Source organism: Anabas testudineus, chromosome 13 (assembly GCF_900324465.2).
Source record: "Anabas testudineus chromosome 13, fAnaTes1.2, whole genome shotgun sequence".
NCBI lineage: Eukaryota > Metazoa > Chordata > Actinopteri > Anabantiformes > Anabantidae > Anabas > Anabas testudineus.
Window position 1 is genome coordinate 3,538,256 of NC_046622.1, and position 17,224 is coordinate 3,555,479.

A 17,224-nucleotide genomic window follows, 5' to 3' on the forward strand; every position below is an offset into this window, starting at 1 on the left:
TGACAAACAGAGAAATGTGTTAGGACACTGCCTTACAACATATCCATTAATCACCCATGTCACTGAAATAAAATAAAGTCTGTAACTGCTGATAGTGATTAAATTACAGTAGGATGTAAGACAAAAGCTCTGAAATGTTATGACTTTAGCAGCAACAGTCAATGAAAGTGCACTTCAAAATAAAAACATAAAACACCCCCAAGAGTAGGTAACAGCATCCTGAAAGGCCAGTCTGAACACAATGCCACTACATTTGAGACTCACAACTTTAACTGACAAAGGTAAACCAAGTCCAGAGAGCTCTCTAACATATTGTACTGCAATGCTGAACAGGAGTGAGGAGAAAACCATACAAGCATCACAGTTGAATAAAGGGGCATCACCCTGTCGGAGTTGGTTTAGGGACGTTCAGAGGAGCAATATTATGTTAAACAAAAGAACTCTACAGCTGAATAAAGCGTTAAAAATATAATTAAAGAAAATTACATTTTGATGGCCATCATGTTTCAGTGCTAAAGCTGATGCAGCCTTACTTGGAAGATGAACAACTTCCTTCAGGTCAGGATTACATTATTGTAGAGTAGAGCATTTATATGTAAATCTAAATATCTCAGAGATGTACTGTTTACAGATACAACAGATGATTGATAGGTCCTGCTAGAAAAGTTGCCCAGGGCAAAGGTATTACTTCTCAGACAGGGATGACGGAGCAGCTGACTTTGACATTAACCATGTTAAGTGACAGCTCAACCCAATTACTGTACTGCTGCAATTGCTTCAACGTGTCTATAGGGATCTATATGTAACCTTCTAAGCACAGCAGTGCTCACAAGGGGCTGATACTCTGTCAGCAAATAATGACAAATGTCCACATGCGTATATTCCTAAAGAACTGTGACACTTCACTGATTCCTGGGCATTTCTCTATGAGGAAATAACCCAATACCATTCACTGACTTTCTATTTCTAAATGCCATTGAGTGTTGATAACAGCTATGAGCACCGTGGTGGAATAACCTATGTGTTTCAGCCAAGCCAGTCTGACAACCACTTGAACAATCCAGATTTCCATCTTTCCCACTTAATCCCCAGTGGATTTGTGCATTTGGAGTTAGCATTCTCCACACCATACTGAGTTTGTGCCACTTTGAAAGTTACTATGACAGACTGTCATTCTCAAACACTCACTAGCAATTACACGTCCAGCAGAGGCAGTACAAGATGCCATTAATTTGGAGTTGTGTTTCTGGCTACTTGATGAATGTAAGTCTAATATTCCCTTAACTTTCAGTTCTGTTCTTCAGTCTCTATTAACTCCTGAAGGAAACATACTGTATGTCCATTTAGCTGCTACGAGGCATCACTTAATAAGTCACTGACTGTATCTACCCACTGTAGCTGAGCAGGTAGTGCAGAGTGAGCTTACACCACTGCTTTGCTACAGCAGTGAGTGAATCAAAACAGTAAATATTCACCAGACAACTAAAATGAGCTCAAACTCACTATAAAGCTCTGTAAGGTTGAGGAGTGCTGCAGATTCAGAGAGGATGTGAAAGGACCTGAAATAACTATTGGTCAGAAATTAAACCAAAATTCTGTAACCTGCAATTTAAACCTGCAAAATGTATTAAACTAGTTTGCTGATGTCGGCCAGCACATATCTCCACCTTCACTTATTGCATCCCTGACTTGCAATATTCTGACGGCGTATGCAACATGTAGCCAACAGTGCAACAATCTGTCCCTGCGGTGTTTGCGTGCAGCCCTAGAAATTCATCTGGCCCCACTCTCTGGTTCCGACTGCTTAGCTTTCCCCCTCGCTTGAGAGCTCACAGACATCCAGTCATGCCCAGGTCTGTCTGGACTAACAGAACTGGGACATCTTACAGCACCATGTTGTGCTCTGGAACCATGACACTACATGGGGCTGATGCAGACGGACAGTGCAGCAGCAACAAACAGAACAAGTGAGTGATGGAGGGACAAACATAAAGATACACGTGGGAGAGGAAGCACAGAAGAGAGAGATCAAGTCGAAAGGGAGAAAGAAGTCTGTAAGGACAAAGGATCACAATACCAACAATAATAAATTTGTCATGTTTGTTTAAAAATGCAAAAACAGTCAATTGTTTGCAGCATGGCAAATGGCAAATTGGACAGCTGAGTACTCTGTAAAACAAACAGGCACTCTACTTATGTTGAGTCTTATGCCTCAAACATTTTACAGTTTATTCCGTTTAGTTTATGTCATACTAACCTTGTGGGTTCATGCAACTCTTTAAGTAGCATAGTAGCACTTTTCTCTCTGTATATTAACATGAAAACATCACAACTCTGCCCTGACAACTGTTCAGCTGCTTAGGTTTATGATGCACTCAACACTTACTCCTGTCTGGCACCAGCCCTGGCACCAGCATGAAACAGACTGCTATAGCAGAAACCAAAGTCTCTTAGGACAAGGTTTGGATGATAATGCAATGGTGCAAAAGCAATTTCAGCAACAATAAAAATGAAGCTTAGTGGCATTTGGTGAAATACAAAATGATCTATAGCAAAACATATAGACTAAGACTGGGCAATATGAGCTCTGAGCTGTGGCAGCAAACCTATTGCTGCAAGTCTGTTAGGTACATCTGAATGAAAACTGCCTTCTGCTTCGCTTGGCCTCCATCAAAAATCACAAATGAAAAAAAAATGGAATAAAGCATTTAGGGTTGGATGAGGAATCGTAGTGAGTGATGATTTGAGGGGAAAGCAGACACCACTTTACTTTATAGTAATTGTAAGCTTTAAACAAGTAGATTATGTTTATTTGAGTGATGATTATATGCAACAATCTGAGGTTATGATCATTTGACTGATCAATACCATGAAATCTATATTTTAAATGATGCAGAATCCACGTCTTCATAAACGTCCCTTATATTGTGTTTTTTAATGGTTGTGACCAATAAAGTACTACTGACTTTCAATCTTTTTCAAAATCAAAATATGTTGAAAGCAGCAACAGACGTGCACACAATAGTTGCAGCAAACCAACAATAAAAGCCGGTTATCTCTATGATGTTGCTATAAACATGAGAAGTTTCTCTCAGTTTGTTGGATTAGGGTTAGAGGATTACATGGACACAACCCAGAGAAAGTGACTTAAACACAAGTCTGTCTTTTTAGACTTAGGTTTGGCCGATTTTCTTGCACAGGGTTTTCACGCCAATAGCTTTCTAAGTGAAATAACAGCGTGGTATTTAATATCAGATGTTGCAGATCTGCCAAAGCCCAGTTGTCAAGCTGCCTGCAACTGAGAGTCTCTGCCATCACCTAGTGGTCAGATTCAGCCACAGTTTCCACCTGTAGTTACACTTAAAGGTGTCTCAAGTGGACAAAAACAGGAGTTAGGTACATAGCTCCAGTTCCTTTTTAAATAAAGGACACTGACAATGAACCTTTATAACATGAGACTAAAGTAAAATAATGCTACAGGTCTGGGTTACTAATGGGGACAATACATTCCTCTGCAATGTAAATTAGATAACTAACATTTTCCAGCAAGGGGAATATCCTTGTTCACACTTAATTTGCAGCTTGGACAGTACTTGTTGTTGTTGTCTCTTGGCAATAGCTAATCTTTAATGTAAAAAACTAATTGTATCTTGCGCTGCCTGCTCTGTGGCACCAAATTAGGCGTAAGCAAGACTAATTTGTTACCACAGACACAGAGCAAAGCTGTCATCCTCACAGCCCAATCTGATGATACAAACCAATTTAAATTACTAAATTAATTAGACAAAATGGAATTAAAATCATTTCACAGCAGGTGAAATAGAAGTTGTTGTCCATCTCTGTTTGGGGAACAGAATAACAAAAGGTACCCATAGCTTCCTCATAAAAATAACATGAAAACACATCATGATGTTTTTTAAAACCGCCTTCAGGCTCTTCCCAGTGTGGTTCGACATAACTGAAGCACTGAGCTTCCCAAGCTCCTTAAGTCATCCGCTGATGTCTCTTTAACATCCTGTCATGATGTATAAACACATCTGTGTAGGACTTACAAAAGGGGCCTGTCAGAACCAATCAAAGCTTACACATAATGCACTGTAATATTAATGTCACAACTGAAACGGACAAGCCCGGGACAATTTGGACATTTTGGAATCAGAAAGGTTCCTGTCAACAGCAGTCAAATAAAATGTGCTGTCTTACTGTAGGTGTTCCCACCAAAGTAACTTTACTCCTGAAGAAGAAGAAAATCTCACTAACTTGTTGCTTTAGAACCACAACAAGGCTAACAGGAGGAAGTCTTTATTTTTTACTTTACTTACTTTTATTACTTTATCTTTATGTCTTTTAAGTCTTTCAAAAAGTTGGAATGTAAAGTTAAGTGGAAGTTCACTATTGCCACAATAACACCTAGTTCTGATGTACAGCATTAAAAGTAGCGCAGGTAGAAATAATTTAAGTACAAAATTAATACTGTTAAAATGTGGATTGTTTCACAGACCAACACTGATAGGTGGGGTGTTTGTTCAATCTGAATGTCTTACTCAGTTTTCCCAGTATTAGAAAATTGATGAAACAGAAAACATTAAAGACTAAAAATGTGTTGGTAGTAAAAATTATCAATCAAGATGAGGATTATAGATTTTACACAATTCAGTGCACCCGTGGATGTTTTCTTTGATTTTACGTCAACATTTAATGCCATATGAAACAAGTCATTTCACAGGTTTTGATAAGGTGGCTCCTTTTTTAGGTACAAGAGATCTTTTCCCCACTGATGTGTCTCTGAAAAGTACAGGAATGTTACAGGGTTAGATACCTACAGTGGGAAGTAAAAGTATGTGAACCTTTTGGAATTTCATGCTTTTCTGCATTACTTTGTCGTCATATAAGTCAAGAGCCAAATGGAGCTTTCAGAGGATCTACAGTCAAGAATTGTTGATTTACATAAAGCTGGAAAGGTTTACAAACTGATGTCAAAGACTAAAACTAAATTCAATAGTCTGCAGTTGGCAAACAATCTACAAATGGAGACACTTTGGGACTGTGGTTACTCTACTAAGAAGTGGGCGGCACAACAAACACTCATAAGATAAAGAAAGAACCCTGAGTGACAGCCAAAGATTTGGAACCAGTCAGGACTCGGGCATCATTGGAACTGGCTAACATCTGTGTTCATGAGTCTACAGTAGGTAAAACATTGAACTAGCAGGGTGTCTATGGCAGGTCACCACAGAGGAAGAACATTGCTGAATGCCTGAAGTTTGACAAACAGCACACTGACACTCCACAGCAGTATTGACAAAATGTTTTGTGGACTGATTAAAACTAAGATTTAACTATTTGGAAAGAAGACACAGCACATCATAAAAACATGACTTAGACGAAGATCAGATAACATTTTATACGTTTTCTTGCCACTGTATATGTCTGTTCCTTTTATTTTCTTCACTCTCAAAACTCAATATTTTGCCCCGGTCCCTATACGACTGCTGATAAAAAGGGACCAATAAAGGCTCTTCCTCCTCATTTTTTCAGCTTTTCTTGAGTCACTCATTCCTCACAAGTCTGTGAAGTGGGCGTCCTCGCTATTACGCAAGCCTCTGCTTCTCGCCTGCTGGGGTCTGGTGTCTATCAACCCATCTGCTACTTCTGCTTCAGTGATACCACTTTTTCTCTTAATTCAACACACTTAAATTGGACTAAGCTTTAATGCCACGATGGTGCGCGCTTATAGCTCTTAACACGGAAATACTGAAAATAAACCTGCTGAATGGTGAGACTGCAGCTCCAGTTTAAAATGATTCAACAGGCCAACTGTAAAATTGGTGGGCAGGCAGCTAAGTAGATCCTGTATATCTACCTCACATTTACGAGTAGGAAGATGCAGCACATGAATTCGTAGTGGTACAAAGGCTCATGTAACTGCTATAGTGGTAGTGGTGTGAGATTAGAGAAAGGTGGCACTGAGCACTATGGTCTTTCTACGTCTAATTTGTACATCAGCTAACGTACTAATAAAGAATGAGTCTGACCTTTGCTTTCTTGACGCTGTTCATTATGTTTCCCAGATCCTCCATGTCAACCACCGAACCTGTTTTTTTCTCATCTTCCAGGCCAGACCCCTCCTCGTCACTGCTGGTTTCCATCAGATCCTCCTGAAATGGAAAAAAAAAAAAAAAAACACAGAACAAAAAACACATATGATTAAACAACAGAAAAGGTCAAGGACATGGTGGGTGAGTGGAAAATTTAAATATTACCCCAAAGTAAAGAGACTAACATATGGCTCAAACAATGACCAATTAAAACTGGAGTGGGGGAACTCATACAGAACACATTTACCTTACATCATTGACCCTTCTCGGGCTGCCTGATTAAGAAAGAAAACCACATGCGTGATTATGGCATTTCAAAAGATTTATCACAAGTTCTGCAGCACAATAAAAAGCATCATGATAGATAAATGACAATGATGGTCCCCTAGCTACAATTCTCAGCTCCACTTGGTTCCGGTTGAATGTCACCTCTGCTGAGTGCACCGACTGTTGCAGACAGAGGGGAAGTAGTCTCAGTTTGAGTTGGCTCTGAGGTGCCCGCTACCATGACAACTGGTCATCTGTGTGCGCTGTGATGCATATAAAAGCTGTAAATGTGTGCATGTGTACATATAATGTGTCTGTGTTTGTACCTCCCTTCTTGTAAAATCTGTAATTTTTGTGATTGGTTAAAAAAATATATATATATTTTCATATGATCGTCATGCAGTGATAACAGATTTCATGTGAGCCATGAAGAGCTGACCTGAAAAGCGGAGAGTAACACTTCACTTCCTGAGACATTTAAAGTCCTTTTATGATTTTAATCAGATTGCTGGAGTGCAACATTAGACCAATAGCCCAGCTACTCCACTTCACACACACTGATAAGAGCAACCTGAATATGTGAAGTACCCTTCTGAGAAAACAACATTATAAGCTATAGGATATTTCCTAATTAGTTGTCAGCTACACACTTTCTCAGGCTCTTTTCTTCTTATAGTCACAAAGGGGGGAAAGCTTAGAGAGGTGCTATATCATCTCTACGGTTCAGTGATGTGGGAAAATAACTAAACTGCAACCTAGCAAGTTCATGTTTAAATTCTGTATTATTCACAGCTCACACTGGCCACCAACATCCTGTCTATTAAAACAGAGATTTGTAAGTAGAGGTCAGAACAGGTTCTTCATCCAAGAATTACAAGACATCAAGAAATAGTTAGAGGAAACTACATTGGGATTTCAAAAACGGAAAGCACAAGATACCAAACCTGGGACCATACATTAGAATAATGCATACATTTCTCTGGCCAGTCAGTCTGAAACTGTGATGTCGCAGTTATGGATTTTACCATTTTGGATCTTGAATCACAGTGTCCCAGCAAAAAATTCTCAGAACTCTTCATTAAAAAATGATCAGAACATAGATCCAGTGGCAAGTAGAGAAGTAAGACATTCAGCTTTTTGCTCAAGAACACACAAAGCATTTCTCTTTACCTCTGTACAATGAGTCATTAAAATAGTGACAACTCAAAATATTACCTCAGAGCTGTTATTCTGCTGAGCTGCTTTCTCCCCCTCCTCTTCCACTTTTCTGTCTTTCCTCTTGTTCTTACAGGAGCCTCCCTTTTTACAGTTCCCGCTGCACTTCTTCTTCTCACCCTTGGCCAGGGCCTGTAGGCGCTTCAGGAACTTGACCTTCCAGGCCAGGAAGTCTGCCTGGACGCTGCCATTACGGCTCTTCACCACATTACAGTCGCCCTCTCCCCTGGTCATGATTCTCATGCCACTCAGCATCCAAAGCCACTTATCTACATTTTTGCCCACCTGGAGAGAGAAAGGTTACAAAGGTGAGCTGCATATGAAGTCAAAGTTCGACATGGATTAATTTAACACTGCTGAGCTACAGATTCGAGTGATGCTAAACATTTGACAAAGTAGCACATTTATCCTGATTGCTCACTGTGTTATAGTGGCCAAAATAGACTGAGTTGCCGAGACCAAACACTGCATATCTGAGGCCTTTGAGGTAGGTCTTTCCATATCTGAAGTCAGTGGATGCCTCTTCCAGCCACTTGCAGAACCACTCGGCGTTCTCTGTGGGCTGTCCGTCAGTGTACGTGGCCACAAGAAACACGCAGACCGACTTTCTGGTGCACTGGTTAGAGAAGGAAACACAGTGACATCAGTAAATACTCTCTGTAAAGATTACTTGAGCCAAGACTTTGGACAACAAGAACTGCTATTTCTGATTACTTAATGAAGACAGAATAAAGACACAGAAGCAGAGGAAAACCTCAACAGCTACTGTAACAAAGATAAACCTTACTAAACACTAGAGCATCACAAATAGCTGGCTTCAGTAAAACTACTGACATTTTTGTGAAACTACAAACACTAAGTAGTCTGTGGACATTATCTCTGTCTGCAGCATATTTGTTAAACACTGAATGTTGTGCTGTGAAAAGGAGCTCTGTTTTGTCTGCCTGCTTGTTCTTTTCCCACCGCTCTGTTCCAACACACACAGTTTCAAAAAGTCAGGAAGCTGCATCTTCTATCAATATACAGTATTATATTAGTATTATATAGTAAACAAATGTGTGAGTCATGCTTACTAAACAATTTCTGGTCATGATGAATGCAATAAGGACATTAAAAAGAAAATTTTTCTGAATTCATATCATAACCTGAATCTTACACAAACACAAACTAATCTAATATTTAACTTTTCTGACTCTTCTGAACTTCTTTAATTTCCTAATACATGACTGGATGATCAGGGACTTGTTCTATGTGCCAATTGGTCAGCAAATCAAATCAGGGTAAAATGAAAGAAACAATGAGCTTCGACATAACAAAACTTACTGTAATGTTTGACCCAAGCATTTAAATAAAAACGACAGTTTTGACTTATTATACTTTGATTAATTCTGTTTAACGAAGCATTGTCTGTAACCTCGTGTTGTTAGGACTTAACGTGCTTGAATTTACATTTTAGAGATTTAATTAACACCCCAGAGCAACTTCTTCATACATCATAAAGCAAGCTTATCCTCCTAACAGAGCTGCAGCAATTACATTGTGCGTTAATGAATCGCTATTAGAGTTACAGTGAATACTGAGTAGCCGCTAGGCTCTTATTCAAGGACACAGTTTCAAATTGACTTTACCAGACAAGGAAAAACCAGGAGCAGGACGAGGCTTACCTCATCAGCAAGTTGATCATCTGGATCGTATTCTTTCATGTCAGTCACCTCAGCTGGTATCCCGAGAGCCTTCACCTCCTCTGACAGCTCATTTGCAAAGGCCTGAACAGATGTAGTCTCAGTTGATGCCACTTCTGAGAATCATACATTCACTATCCACCAGTAAATTTATAGTTCTGTCTGCACAGAGTTGCCTTGAATTAACTGTAAGTCACAATTTGTGCAAAATGTTGATTTACTAAGGTTTACGTTCAAATCCCTGAATAAAATTTCACTTTAGTAAAATGTATAGTGTTCAGATGTTTATGAAACTGTGTTAGAGACCAATTCAGCTTTAAGTACACTGAACTGTGCTATTAAACCTAACTTAATTACTTTAATCAGTATTTTTCCTTCTCCTGAAAATAAAATTATACATAACAATTAAATATCACTGGTATGTGTATTTGAAATTAACATTATAATAAGATCCAATGGTCGTTTACCCTTAGGTGAGCAAAAAACTAAATCTTCTCACTGGTATTGACACTTAAAATAAAGTAAATGTTTTATTCGAGTTTCATAGTCTTGTTTCATTTAGAGTCTGTCCTTACATCAAAGACACAAACAGACTGTAGAGCATTGTGTGTAGTAAAATAACATAAATGACTCTAATTTACATTTCTAACCTGTATAAAATTAGATTTTTAAAAGGAGGCTGATTGGCTGATTTTAGCCATCCCTTATCTACATTTAACTTGATATAATGCACCAATATGTAAGACAGAAATAAAACTCGATTGTCGCTGCTGCTGCTATGGGGTTTTTAAATAATGTATTATGGTTTGATTTGTTATTTATTATTGCTGTGGACATGTCTGTATGTTCATTCTGACTGGACAACTATTTGCTCTCTTTAGGATATTAATAAAGTACCTACACCATCTCGACTGTATGTTAACATCATGATTTAATGTGCAGCATTTCACCTTTGCTGTTCCTGTTTGGGAACCGTAGAAGATTTTAACTCCTGAAACATGAACCACTTTCTGTTTGTCAGAGCGCTCGCTGCTCTTCTCAGTTTTGTTGACAGATGAGTTGACATCTTTGGAGTTTTTCTGAAAGCATACAATGGAAATTATGCAAGTTTGGAAACAAAATAAAAAATATTTTTTTTCATTTCAAAGAGGACATTCACAAATAGAAGATTACTAGAAATGTTTCACAAACATCTGCACAAAGACTAATAAGACAAAGGCTCAAGAACACCTGAGTGAAGAGGTTTTAACAACTCACCTTTTTCAGTGAGATCTTCAGTGCAAACCAGATCCCAAAGAAAAGTGCAGCAGCTGTATACAAGTACAACCTGTTGTGCCATATGGACATGAAATAACTGGAACTGTGGACATCTTGTGGGTCTAGAAGGAGAAAAGGTGAGAATGGGTGAGAAAAGGTGTACAAAGGTGTACAAACTGGATCCTCTGTGTTCAGGCAGGTGACACATGAATAATAAATGTTCGCCTCATTTGGAAATTGTACAAATGCAACACGGCTGTGGTTTTAAAGACAAGGACAAATCCTTAATCAACAACAAGCCACACAACAGGATTAAAACCTCAAACTCAACAGAGCTCAGCAGCAGCAAGTCAAAGGCGGATGACTGGTTAGCAATTACTGTTACATGCTAGCTGCCGACGTTAGCAACGTTAGCTAAATATAACGTAAAGTTAGTTTCTGGTTCCGTCAACAAACCAAATAGCTCATACCTTTAGTATCCGAGGTAGACACACGACGTATGAAAAGCAAAATAACTGCGAAGAAACTCTGCATGGCTACGAATAATACAACAAAACACACAGTTCTCAGCACCTGGTTCTGTACGCGAACATGTTGTTTAGCCGACAAGCATGCTGGGAAATGTAGTTCTCCATATTATCGACGCGCTCGAAGCAGTTTCCTTTAAACTGGTAGTATTGTGATAAAAAAAAACTATCTATCTATCTATATATATATATATATATATATATATATATCTATCTATCTATATTTATCTAGATAGATAGATAGATAGATAGATAGATAGATAGATAGATAGATAGATAGATAGATAATTCGGGTACTCAGCAGCAGCAACAGTAAATTCCCTAGTGTAACTTCAGGAGGGAAAAACGTATAAAACGTGTAAAAACGTTTAAAAAATAAATAATAAATACTAAGGCTGCTGGCAGGAAAATGTTTCTTAATTGTTTTGTTAAGTTAAACGTAGCCTGTCGATGGTTTAAACTCTTTTGTCTCCCTCTCTTGGTCGCAAAATGAACCTGAATATTTAATAAAAAGCAGACATACTACTGTTTCCAGTGAATACTTTAAAAAAACGTTAACTTTACCTGACTGTCAGAGGTACACTCATTACTTTAGTAATAACAAGTACATAAAAAGTTCTACTAGATGTAAAAGTACCACTTCACTTTTTTTACTCTAACTGAAGTACATTTAGAGCATAACAGAGCCCTCATTTTGTAATACACCTAAATAAGTAATTAATAACAACATGTGTTTTTGCAGTGTTGTTTATTAATCACATGTATCATCATCTAACATAAGGTTCAAAATATTGATTATTCTGACACATTTAAATTGACATTTTTAAAGGTTTTACTCTCAGACCACAACAATCACTGCACATTCCTCGCAAAAGTTGTTTCTAAATCTCTAAATATATTTTATTTGTATTATATTTACAATAATAAAACTGTTTTATGTTATTATTTTTAATTATCGCCAAACACGCAAGAAACAAAACAAGAGCGGAACCTTTGTTCAACTCGTGTTTCGTAGCGGACACTCATTGGGAACGTACTCGTGTCGCAACGACAGTGCTGTAGTCTGACAGCGTATTTTCGAACAGCTTGGACAGAGTCTTCTGTCTTGTTAAATATAAATATGTCTATATTTACGCCAACAAATCAAATACGGCTGACAAATGTGGCTGTAGTCAGGATAAAAAAAGGAGGGAAACGGTTTGAAATCGCCTGCTACAAGAATAAAGTAATGAGCTGGAGATCAGGAGCGTGAGTAACATGAACGTTAAATGTCAACAACGAAAAGAGGGTTTTTCTCAATAGTTAACTAATCGTGTTTATTGGCAGTGAAATGTAAATGATATTTGTTGTTCTGCTTTATAAATGTTTAATTAAATCCACTATTCTGTCAGCTATAGCTGTTGGTTATGAAACAACAAACATACGTAAAGTCCAAACACTGTGTTTCTTTCCAGAGAGAAAGACCTCGATGAGGTTTTGCAGACACATTCAGTTTTCGTTAATGTGTCCAAAGGTCAGGTGGCGAAGAAAGATGATTTGACCAAAGCTTTTGGAACAGACGATTTGACCGAAATATGTAAACAGGTGAGGAACTACATGTTTACCTTGGTGCTTCTTGTTGGTGTCTCTTGATGCTTCTTGTTGCTTCTTATCAGCTTTTTTAAAAATGTCTTGATGGCAGATCTTAGCCAAAGGAGAGCTCCAGGTGTCAGACAAGGAGAGACAGTCTCAGTTGGAGACGATGTTCAGGGACATTGCAACTATTGTGGCAGAGAAGTGTGTCAACCCTGAGACGAAGAGACCGTACACAGTCAGTCTCATTGAGCGGGCGATGAAGGACATCCACTACTCTGTCAAGGCCAACAAGAGCACTAAGCAGCAGGTGAGGAGACGCAAATCGCTTTGGTTTACTTTGTCACGATTCTAGACTCAAAGCCGTGTTTTCTATCTAGAACTGTGACAGAGCTTTGTTTTATTAGCTTTGTCATATTTATTTATCACTTGTAAGTTGGCTCATAAATGTTTTTTATTGCAAATACTTACGCCCCCACTTTAGGCGTGGAGCACCAAACCACCGATGCCACTTAATCTGTTGAGCCACAGCTGCCAAGCTGACAGTTAACAGTGACACATTTACAGCAGCAACAGTTGTCTTGTTGTCCTTGCACTGTAAAGTGCCTTAAGATAACTTCTGTTGTGAATTGGCGCTATACAAATAAAACTGAATTGAATTGAATTGAATTGTCTTTAGATGGCTTGCTTCTGTTGTTGCCCTGGTCAGGCTTTCCAAAGTGGTATTTCCTTATGCATGACTTCGTTCAGCCCTGAATTACAAGGGATGATGATCTTTTTGTATATTCCCTCCTTTCCCAGGCTCTGGAAGTGATCAGGCAGCTGAAGGAGACCATGGAGATCCAGAGAGCCCACATGAGGCTGCGCTTGGTGCTGCCAGCCAAAGAGGCCAAGAGGCTGAAGGAGAAGCTGAAACCGCTCCTGCAGGTTGTGGAGAGTGAAGACTTTGATGAGGAGCTGGAGATGGTGAGAAAAACTCTGGATCTCTGCAGTCGGACGCTCTGCTTTCTCTCAACTGATTCATTAGTTCCCCTCTGTGCGTCTCCTGTAGGTTTGTCTGGTGGATCCAGGATGTTTCAGGGAGATCGATGAGCTGATCCGCTGCGAGACTAAAGGCAAAGGCACTCTGGAGGTTCTCAGTCTGAAGGATGTGGAGGAAGGAGATGAGAAATTCTAGTAACCCATCATGTTGGGACACTGCACCTTATCTACACTAACACGCTTCACTGTGGCAACAAACTGCAGACTCATTTAAGAGACTGTATTTATGATCAGATTCATATCAATTTCAGCTTTTTCTTTGTTGCAGCTTCTCAGTGTTTAAATCATTATTTCACTGAAAAAGATTTTGATGCTGGGTGAAATTTATTTTAAAAATACATTTGAGTATGTATCCTTAAACTTGCAGCTCATTGCAGTTCTGTTGGCTGCATTCAGTTATTCATTTAGCTCTCCATGCTTGTAGCACTGGGCCATGATCAGCACTTCCAGCTGACCAGGCTGTTTCTGTCTTCGATCAGACATTTGTGCCATGTATTTCTTTAACAAGTATTATATGGTGTTATAATTAAAGAGTTTGCTGTGTAGCAAATAAATATTTAACAACAATTCTATTCTCTATGCATAATCAGTGATTCACCTGAGATCTAATCATAGTTTTGCTGAACGCCAGATTTAACATGTTGCCTAAAGCATTTGCAGACATGGAAAATTGTTGGTTTCCTTACATTAAAGTAAGAAAAACCCACAATGGTCACTGAAATAATTTGAAACTGATAAAAAGTTACTAAAAATGTACTCATAATATTCAGACATTGCTTTTGAGTTGTGGTTGAACACGTATTTTAATGCCTGGACAAAAATGATGGTACCCCTAGAAAAGATAATGATAATATTGTGATTAAAGATAATCACAATAATGGTAAATAGTTTCCACATCATCTTTAATATTGCACAATTAATTTATATTTACAATATGTAAAATTAATACAGTTTTGGACTTAGGAGTATAATGTTTCTTTTCTTATCACAAATTGGGGAGTAGAAAAATATAACTAAGAAACAAGCAGTGTATAGTAAATTCATACATCATCATGATTTCAAGTGTTTCTATGTGGAAAAACAACCAGGTTCAGATGGTTTGGCAAATATTTTATGGTCATGCTGATCGGAACAGCTTATCTGACTCCCTAAGAAAAAAGTCTGCTGCATTCTCTCACAAGGGAAAAGGGCATGCTTTAAGTCGTTTCACAAGAGAAACAAATGTAAAAGATAACTCTCTCTATTATTTTTCTAACACTTACATTTTACAGTTACAAAATTTGGCTCAGAGTGAAATAATTCTTTCAGTCAGGAAAAAAAAAATCTACTACAGGTAGACCTGTAAATAGGAGTGTGAAGTCCAGATTTACATGTGATTATTTTCCAGTGTAATGTGAATAAATGTATTAACCTGCTCGTGACATTGACTGCGTCTTTTCTGTCATGAGCCCTAAACTTTATTTTTAATAAAAATAGATGATAACAGGGAATATTTGAAAACTCAAGTGTTCTGTGATTTCAAACACTAGATGCACAAGTGAAGTTACATACTCGTTATAAACAACCTCTGAATCATTTACAGTTTATTCCACAGTGTATTTTTTGTGCTGAAGAATTCATGTCAGATGTAAACACGTTCCCTCCTCTCAACCAACCAAACAACAGTAATTGGATTGCTGTAATGTAATGGTCTACAGTGGTGCAGTATTTGGCTTTATCACTACTAACTCATACATTTAAGACTTTACTGTGTATTAAATCTTACTACCGTTACTGTCAGAATTAGTTTAGTGTCAGTATCAAGTAGACACAGATAGATACATACAAACACAGCAGATGTTCAGAGATGTTCAGAGATTCAAAGTGCTACCCACACCCCTGTTAATAATGAATACTTAATAACTCTATTAGATGACACGTTGCTCTGTCTACAGACATTTCAAGTCTCAATGATTTTCCAGTTTAGTCATTTATACTCCTCTCAGATGGGCACTGATCTGCGTTCATACTGGCTGTGTGTGAACGTAGTCCTGTTGATCGTGCTCAGTGGATGATTAGCCCCCTCATCCTGAGTTGGGTATCTGCCCCCTTGAGGCTGCTGTGACTGCCTCTCAGTACTGTGGCATCTGGTCATGAGAAACACGCCTCCAGCTACTATCAAGGCAAAAGAGATCCATCCAAGGTACAGTGCAGGGCCCCAGTCTCTCCTCAGCAACTCAGCCCCCTCCAGTGGCTGACTGGTGTGATGGCATGTCCAGGCTATGGGAACCAGCAGCAGGATCCCAGACAAAACAAAGAGAGCTCCAGAAAACACTTTGACCTGGCCACGCTCTGGGAACCACACTGCCCCCACTGCACCAGTCACCACAGCAAAAGCCCCAGCTCCGACGGCTGCCATGATGAGCGCCCTCCACGTCCGGAAACTTCCAGAGAGAGACATGAGAGACTGGTAGAAGGAGCAATGCAGGCTGCCATCATGGGCCAAGTCCCAGTGATCCCATTCCAGCCACACCCCGTCCCAGTATGCAGGCAGAGTAGCTGTGATGTTGTTGAGGGTGCCACTCACCTTCCACAGGGCCAGGCAGCGGGTCAGAATGGCACAAATCCACCCCGAGAGGGCCAGACCGAGGGCAGCGAGCTCCAGCTGCCTCTCCATAACTGCAGCCTGCCTGCTCCTCCTCTTTACTGCAGGCCCGATTTTCGAAACCAGAAACAGCTGGTAGCAGAGCACGGTGGGGTGTGGTGTTATTTTAACATGTGTGTGCATGAGCGAAACAGAAGCAGTGTGTGTGTGTGTGTGTTAGCATATCTGTTCAGAAAGGAAAAACCAGTTCTTTACTATTCATGAAAAGAAGAAGGCACGGCATGGCTGCAGCTGGGTGGAGGAGGGAAATCCCTCTGTTTGCTCTGCCATGGTTTCAAAACAATCCCTCTCCCACTTTGTGCTGAGGGGGGAAAACAAAGGTTCAACTGTGCTCACATGTTTCTGCCACTGGGCTGTGTTTCTGACTGATGTTAGGATCTGTATTATCACAGTGGACGTGTAGCTGACTACTACTGGCAACTTGGTGGAAAATAACAATGGCACCATTTTCATTGAAGTATATATCTGACACAGTATTTACACTATGTTGAGTTCTGTGATGCAATCACAAGCATTTCTGTAATTTTCTGCAGGATAGGACTGAATGCACATTCAGCTACAGACGAACTGGCAACAAAATAATTCTTCACTAGAGTATTTAATTTTCAGATGTTGATTTACTGAGACAGACTGTCTGATTCAAATATACTGTATCTATAATGTGATCTAATAACTCAGAGGCATGTTTTATGACAACACTTTGAAAGAACACAATGATTGACAGATGGTTGCACTTGGCTCATGTTCACGTTTTGTGAATATTACTTTTTTTATGTTATTTGATATCAAATAAATTCTTGTACAAAGTATGTGGCCAGTTGCCAGAACTACATGAACTAATGTGTGTGTGTGTGTGTGTGTGTGTGTGTGTGTGTGTGTGTGTGTGTGTGTGTGTGTGTGTGTGTGTGTGTGTGTGTGTGT

At 39.1% G+C, this 17,224-nt stretch overlaps 3 protein-coding genes across 3 annotated transcripts in view; 1 reads left to right on the forward strand and 2 right to left on the reverse strand.

Moving 5' to 3' along the window:
* tyw1 (tRNA-yW synthesizing protein 1 homolog (S. cerevisiae)) overlaps window positions 1-11,118 on the reverse strand; it is a 40,830-nt gene extending 29,712 nt beyond the window's left edge. The window contains exons 1-7 of the mRNA XM_026370173.1: window positions 10,990-11,118; window positions 10,520-10,641; window positions 10,213-10,341; window positions 9,245-9,346; window positions 8,002-8,196; window positions 7,581-7,865; window positions 6,036-6,158 (exon numbers count right to left, since the gene is read on the reverse strand). Coding sequence (XP_026225958.1) covers window positions 6,036-6,158; window positions 7,581-7,865; window positions 8,002-8,196; window positions 9,245-9,346; window positions 10,213-10,341; window positions 10,520-10,641; window positions 10,990-11,053 — 1,020 coding nt within the window. The 5' untranslated portion in view covers window positions 11,054-11,118. The remainder of the gene's footprint in view (window positions 1-6,035; window positions 6,159-7,580; window positions 7,866-8,001; window positions 8,197-9,244; window positions 9,347-10,212; window positions 10,342-10,519; window positions 10,642-10,989) is intronic.
* A 960-nt stretch (window positions 11,119-12,078) lies between these two features.
* sbds (SBDS ribosome maturation factor) lies at window positions 12,079-15,080 on the forward strand. Its single transcript, XM_026339905.1, has 5 exons — window positions 12,079-12,294; window positions 12,501-12,630; window positions 12,728-12,928; window positions 13,420-13,584; window positions 13,670-15,080. Exons 1-5 carry the CDS (start codon window positions 12,167-12,169, stop codon window positions 13,793-13,795), a joined length of 750 nt encoding a protein of 249 aa, XP_026195690.1. The 5' UTR covers window positions 12,079-12,166; the 3' UTR covers window positions 13,796-15,080.
* Window positions 13,928-17,171, reverse strand: LOC113148260 (claudin-9-like). Its single transcript, XM_026339893.1, has one exon. It carries the CDS (start codon window positions 16,424-16,426, stop codon window positions 15,641-15,643), a length of 786 nt encoding a protein of 261 aa, XP_026195678.1. The 5' UTR covers window positions 16,427-17,171; the 3' UTR covers window positions 13,928-15,640.
* Between the last annotated feature and the right edge of the window lie 53 nt (window positions 17,172-17,224).

Coding starts and splice junctions, on each gene's coding strand:
- sbds (XM_026339905.1), top strand. CDS start 12,167: ATGTCTATATTTACGCCAACAAATCAAATACGGCTGACAAATGTGGCT. Junction 12,631..12,727: donor TGACCGAAATATGTAAACAG/GTGAGGAACTAC, acceptor TCTTGATGGCAG/ATCTTAGCCAAAGGAGAGCT. Junction 12,929..13,419: donor ACAAGAGCACTAAGCAGCAG/GTGAGGAGACGC, acceptor CTCCTTTCCCAG/GCTCTGGAAGTGATCAGGCA.
- LOC113148260 (XM_026339893.1), bottom strand. CDS start 16,426: ATGCACACACATGTTAAAATAACACCACACCCCACCGTGCTCTGCTAC.